This window comes from Alosa sapidissima, chromosome 11 (genome assembly GCF_018492685.1).
Source record: "Alosa sapidissima isolate fAloSap1 chromosome 11, fAloSap1.pri, whole genome shotgun sequence".
In the NCBI taxonomy this organism is placed as follows: domain Eukaryota; kingdom Metazoa; phylum Chordata; class Actinopteri; order Clupeiformes; family Clupeidae; genus Alosa; species Alosa sapidissima.
The window spans coordinates 7,200,925-7,207,501 of record NC_055967.1 but is presented as its reverse complement, the minus strand read 5'-3'; the positions used below and the strand labels follow the sequence as shown (position 1 = coordinate 7,207,501).

The window sequence follows — 6,577 nt, the reverse complement described above, 5'->3', positions numbered from 1 at the left end:
AAATATCTTAGAATTATACGTGTGGATAAACGAAGTTCTCGTTCATATTCATGTGGACGTGCAGCCTATCATAAATAGCAACGCGTCAGATGACCTGGTGCACAGTAGGCTAAACACAGTAAAGTGTTGGCCTGTAGGAGTAAACACAATTCTACAATTCATGTTTATTTGATAACCTATAGCTTAGGTCTACTGCGTCTTCAGGAAAACGTAAATAATCAACAGCTTATTACCATTAACACGTAGGCTATAAATTAATTAGGGAACGAAAAAAGAAAATAAAAGGAAGACAAAATGGAATTTGTGGAAAGACCAGGAATGTTAATATCAGTATAGCCTACTTTATATCAATATAGACTAAACTATACAAAACTGTTTGTGTTTGTTTTTAAATCATTTTTGCAGAATACTTGAAATGCCAGTGTAACCTAAAGACTCAGATGTTTCTATCTCCATCATTTAGCCAAAGTAAAGCAAACAGGGCTGATCCCCCCATTTATTCCCGAAGATTCTGCCCAAGGGGCCAAATGAAAATAGATGTTGTAATTCTCTGTGGAGAGGCACTTCATAATTTCTCTAGAACAATAACAAATAGATGGGATTTGGAGGGAACCTATTTCCTGCGCTAACGTCACCAGTTTCTGTCACTGCACATAAGGATGAGCCATAGGCCTATGCGAGATGCTACTCGCCTTCACTCTAAGCATTGTGAATAAAATGTCACAGACTTATTCAAAATGATCAGCCTTAAAGTAGCTGGACTGGGTGGGTGAGCTGATTTTGGTAACTGGTAACACCACTGTCGGGCAAGAAAGGTGAAGAGGAGTCTGCCGCGCCAGAAAGAAAATAATTGAGCAGTCCATTCAAAGCAGGTCTGAAATGCCGACAGTTCACCGTTTATGTTTTCACAAAACAGAGCATGATATTGTAATTGTATAAGGCAATTGTAATACACCGCTGGGAGGTCTGCGCAAAACAGTGACAGGATCGAGGCTGGTCAGAATTGCCCACCTTTTTTCGACAGTCTGAAGTTTCTGAGGAGTGGTTGCAGCTTCTGTAACGTTATTAAAATAGGGTGCACATAATCCTGATGGGCAGAAAATACCTAAACTCGTCTGCCAGCAAGCATCCCAGATGGAGCGTGATAGCGAACGCCAGGAAGGTGTCCCACCTCGACCGGCTCCAGCTTTTGCTGACCGGCTGGTAAGAACGCAGCAACTCACAGGCTGGGGTGCGAGCGAGTTCGTCAGGTGAGTGCGGAGAGAGGATCAGTGTGCTAGTCTCGCTCTGACCTCGGGCCTCAACAGAACTGCTACATTCTTTCCAAGGCCAGCCGCGTTTTCACTCTTGCCCACTCTGCACATTTTCTCAACTAAAAATTCTAAACTGCTCACAACCTCAAAGATGGAGCCAATGAATGGAAATTATAATACATAGGCTATAGGAATTATATCTGTATATACACACACACCTAATTTAAATCGAGCAGCTTCAGCCAAGACAAAAAAGGATAGTTTTACACACACACACACACACACACACGGAAAGTAAATGTTTTTGTAATAACTCTGCAGAAGTTTAAAAGTTTGAAAGAACTTCAGGGAAAATACTTCTTAACTGATCATACTGTAATGAGATCTAATTGGAGTTAAAACACAGATGAAGTCCATTTGTTATTGTGAATTCAAAATGGTCAGCACAGGCCTGGAGTGGAAATAAATTTTCTGGATTTACCACGTGCTTGTTTATATCAAACCTTCCAATGTTTTTTTTTAACTCAATGTTCAATGCACAACAACAGCTGTCTGGATAGCACATCTTATCGTTTAGTTCTACAGCTAGACTAAAAGAAAGACAAAACCATTTTTGGTGAGGAAAACAATTTAATTCACCATAATAAATAAATTATAGAACGTGACGGATACGTAAATAATTCAATAAATTATACTTTCTTTTAGTGCTCTGAAATACAGGGACAAAGAAAAGGGACCAGAAAAGTGGTCCATACAGTACACAAGAGCAGAGATAAACTGCATTGACTACATTCTGTAGACAAGGCTTACAGGTATGAGAAACAATGATATCAAAAACAAAACATTACAACATATATTAATTTAAAGGACAAATTGAAAAGCAATTAAGGGTTCATTTTCATTACCTAAACATCACATCAAATAAATGTATCAAAAAGAGGAGAAAACGGATTAAGCAAAACTATTACACCTTCAACTGCTGCCAATTGTTTGATCTTCTGTGCTACATTCTCCTGTGCGTTCTCCTGTGACCTGTGGCAGAATGTGTCTGTGGTCTGGCCAAGCGGACTGTGAAGACGTTCGGAGAGAGAGAGAGAGAGAGAGAGAGAGAGAGAGAGAGAGAGAGAGAGAGAGAGAGAGAGAGAGAGAGAGAGAGAGAGAGAGAGAGTGGACTGAGAGGTGTGACCAAAGGCCAGCTCTTGGTATTATTACCATGCTAGTATTTACCACGCTGGAGCTTGTGTGTAATAGTGAGCAAAATACTATTGGTGCAACTGCACCTAACTGCATGTATGTGTGTGAGTGAGTGAGTGTGTGTATGCATGTGTGTGTGTGTGTGTGTATGTGTGAATGTGTGTGTGAGAAAGAGAAAGAGAGTGTATGTATGCTAAAGTGAATCAGTCCTCCTGTTTCTTCAGGAAAAACTGTAGAGCAGAGTCCCACAGGTCTCGAGGGAAACGGTTGGAGAGCTCACAATAATCCAGTGGTGAAGAGGAGGATTTCTCTGGATGGAGTGAAACAGAGAGAGAGAGGGAGGAAGAGTGTGTAAAATGGGATGTGAGAGAAGAGAGGGAGGAAAGGGGAGGAGAGACAGAAAAATAAAAAAGGATATTAATTTAACTTTAAAGGAAGGGGCCATTGGATTTGTGACCATGAGACTGCACTGAATATTTTTAAGTCAAGAATAAAACATCTGAAAATAAAATATAATCGCGTGAAGGACGTGAAAACTACTTGATGAATTTCTGTCTTTTTCCTTCTGACCATGTTGGCCTATACAGGAGACTCTGAATCTGCTGTGTAAATGAGGATGGATGCACACTGCTAGGGTAAAATAGGTAGGGAAGGAGATTAATTTTTCTGTTCACCTTGTTGTAATGTCCTGTTGTCAGTGCTGTTTTCAGCAGCAGCACAGTCCTGTTGGGAGAAAAGAGAAATCGGAATAAGAAATCAGAAATTCCACCGCTCTGGTTATTCAGCTCCGCGTCTCTTCTGTAAGAAAAACAATCCAGACAGATAACACAACACACATTTTTTACATTTACAAGGATGGTAAATAAAATGCATTCATATGTGTGTGTGTGTGTATGGACTGTTTGTGTATATATATTTTCCTGTTTTTTGTTTTTTTAGGACTATGAAGGCTATCAAGACTTATTAATGGCCTCTTCGGGAAACATGCAACTTAAATAGGGTACATTGAAGACATTTGTGGTGTTTGATAAATAGAAGAGTAAGAGAGAATCTGGGTGGCTCTGAGGACATTTTGAGAACACAAAGACACGTTCAGAAACTTTACCAGCCGTGTTGCTGTCGACCATAAAGAGCCTCTGAGGTAAATTTAACCTACTTAACTACGCACACCTAAACACACCTGCTTAAGCCAATTTCTTAATTATGGATTTCTGCTCTCTGCCTGTCGTCAAAGACGAGTTTGCCTAAACACAGAAAACACCTCCAAAGCGCCGTCGCCATGTTACCTAACAGGTGATGTGTTTTGAAATATTCAAGAGTAGTAGTGTTTCATTCTATAGTGGACGGGTGGGACAGCGCGTGCTACTATCCACGATAGGTGTCGGGATGACTACATGCATCATTCAGGAGTTTATCCGAAAGATCAAAACATTCCCTCGCTTCCCCCCTCTCCCTCCCTCTCTGTCGCTGAGGTTATCTCCTTACGTTTAGACAAAAAAGGCAGAAAAAGAGAGGTGATGTTAATAAATATGGCTGGCGGCTGCTTTTGTTCTCCGCTGGTGGAGCGTTTGGACAAATGGCGGCAGGGGGCAGGACACCATACGTCTTCGCATTGTTTGAAGGGAGCGACAATCGCCTGTCCCTCCGCGCGTAAGGGCTAATCTCTAAATAAATACGGCAGGTAGCGGGGAGGCCCGAGCGTCGCGCCGAGCCCCTGACAGGGTGAAGATGAAGGAGGACAAGTGTTTACGGGGAGAGCCCAGCAGTGGCAGGTAAATCCACTCGCATCCCCACAGGAAGCCATCTATCTTGGGGGCGAAGGCGGGGGGAGGAGCGGGAGATGAGTTTGGCCATTACAAAAAAAAAAAAAGGGATAGAAAGCGGAAAGACAAAGAAGTAAAGTGACGGAGAGATTGAGGAAAAAAAGACGGACAGAAAGAGAAGAGATGGAAAAGTGAGAAAAAGTGAAAGAAAGAAGCAAGAGACCAAAAGTGAGCGGGAACAAGAAAAAGAGGGTGACATAAACTACTGTGGCACAGGTGTGCAGACCTGAGATGTGGCCAAAGACTCTCTGCTGTGTGTGTGTGTGTGTGTGTGTGTGTGTGTGTGTGTGTGTGTGTGTGTGTGTGTGTGTGTATGTATACTCTGTGTGCTATTGTCTGTGTATAATAGAAATATTATGGTGCTTTTTGTGGGTGCGCATAGAGAGGCATATGAATTAAAATTTTGTGGGAAATAAAAAAAAGCTTGTAATGCTAGAAAAAAAACTTTAGGTATATATTTAACCAATTCTGAACCCCAAGTAAATGAATCAATAATACACCTCTCTTTCCTCATATACTGTATATATATATATGAGAGGGAGAGAGACAGAGAGAACTATATATACACACATATACACAGACACCACTGTACAGCGCAGAGCATTCCACAGAGGTCCAGTGGACTGTGCTGTACTGCTATGACATCCTGTTTGTGTGTGTAGCGTTCTCTAGCCCAAGGGCAGATAAACTGTAAAGCATGGCTGAAAGCGGGTACAGTGTAAATCTATGGCCGTCATGTCTGCTATGCTTGGGTCGCGGCTATTTATATTCTCCACATCTACACACATTTCTTGTACATGGCCTGTGACAGATTTATAGCTTGCCTAAAAGGTCTACTTCTGTTAAATGAGTGTGTGTGGCCTTAGGTGTGTGAAGGTAGGTAGCAGCACCAAGCTCATGCCTGACTATGCAATGATCTGGTTTCTCCTGGTTTCTGCAGATGCAGATAAATGTGTGTACTGTGTATGGGTGTGTGTATGTGTTTGTCTATGTGTTTATACACATCTCACCTGAATAACGGTAACAAGCAGCGCACACATCGACCGCTGCTTTAGTGGCTTCACCTACACTTTCCCAGACTGTACATAAAAACATTTCTATTGTTCCTGTGAGCGTATGTGTGTGTGTGTGTGTGTGTGTGTGTGTGTGTGTGTGTGTGTGTGTGTGTGTCCTCAACTGTGGGAAGGTTCGAAGCAGCACACAATTTGTTGTCACAGCAGGCACAGATGGATGTTAGTACTGATCCATTGTGAGTGTGTGTATTTGTTATTGTGTGTGTCTTACCTGTACAAAGGTGGCGAGCAGCACGCAGCTCATCTCCTGCTGCAGGATGACCTTGTTCTGCTGGTTGTTGTAGCAGGCGCAGATGAGTGAGGGGAAGAGCACTTTGATGAGGCGCGGGTGGCTGAAGTACTGGAACGGCAGCTGACACAGTTTCTGCAAGACGCTGGGCTGCCTTCCAGACTGCACCATAACCTGGAGAGGAGGGAGTGAACACACACACACACACACACACACACTCTCAGTCAGTCAGCCACTGCAGGGCCACACTGTGGCCTGTCGTAAATCTGAACCCCAGCCCTCCCCCCTTGTGCCCCTCCCATGCATAAATCTGCCACTAAAACAACACACAAACAGCCATTAAGAGGAGAAATAGAGGGCACAGCCTCCCACCACACAATTACGCACCATAAAAACACAAGAGAGGATGTGTCGTACGGGTCCCCCCCCCCCCCCCCTTAACCGCACACTCTTTCTGGGCTCGGTTTTTGTGTGCTACAGGTATGGAGCATGTGAGTCATAGGATGGCAGATTCCTGTGAAGACGCAGAGTGTTTGCTGATCGGGGTCGATTGCGGTCAAATGTGAGTGACAGGACATCAGATGGTTGTGAAGCGAGATGTGTTGACTCGGATGCTGGCTCCACCAGATGAAGGCGTTGTCTATTATTGTGACACTGAAATATTCAACTCAGGTTTTGCTGTTGCACTATGTCCTCTCAAGTGTGTGTGTGTGTGTGTGTGTGTGTATGTGTATGTGTGTGTGTGTGTGTGTGTGTGTGTGTGTGTGTGTGTGTGTGTGTGTGTGTGTGTGTGTGTGTGTGTGTGTGCCTGTGCGTGTGAGGTTGGGTTTAAGAGGGTCAGGCTTAGTGCAGAGGGCTAGAGCAGGACAGTTGGGGTACGTGTGTGTGAGAGTGTGTGTGTGTGTGTCTATGTGTGTGTGGGGGGTGGTGGTATAAGGGTGGGAGGTCGTTTGGATGGGAGCACCAGAAGGCCTCTGCCACTTTAAGAAATGAAGCAATACTGTT

General features: G+C 43.5%; 1 protein-coding gene across 1 annotated transcript; it reads right to left on the bottom strand.

Annotated features, from left to right (window-relative positions):
- Nucleotides 1-2,381: 2,381 nt before the first annotated feature.
- LOC121724710 (S phase cyclin A-associated protein in the endoplasmic reticulum-like) lies at nucleotides 2,382-5,747 on the bottom strand. Its single transcript, XM_042111470.1, has 3 exons — nucleotides 5,555-5,747; nucleotides 3,122-3,170; nucleotides 2,382-2,757 (listed from the first exon to the last, which is right to left on the bottom strand). The coding sequence occupies exons 1-3, from the start codon at nucleotides 5,741-5,743 to the stop codon at nucleotides 2,651-2,653; spliced, it is 345 nt and encodes a 114-aa protein (XP_041967404.1). The 5' UTR covers nucleotides 5,744-5,747; the 3' UTR covers nucleotides 2,382-2,650.
- Between the last annotated feature and the right edge of the window lie 830 nt (nucleotides 5,748-6,577).

Coding starts and splice junctions, on each gene's coding strand:
- LOC121724710 (XM_042111470.1), bottom strand. CDS start 5,743: ATGGTGCAGTCTGGAAGGCAGCCCAGCGTCTTGCAGAAACTGTGTCAG. Junction 3,171..5,554: donor TGCTCGCCACCTTTGTACAG/GTAAGACACACA, acceptor TTCTCCCAACAG/GACTGTGCTGCTGCTGAAAA. Junction 2,758..3,121: donor CAACAGGACATTACAACAAG/GTGAACAGAAAA, acceptor CACTCCATCCAG/AGAAATCCTCCTCTTCACCA.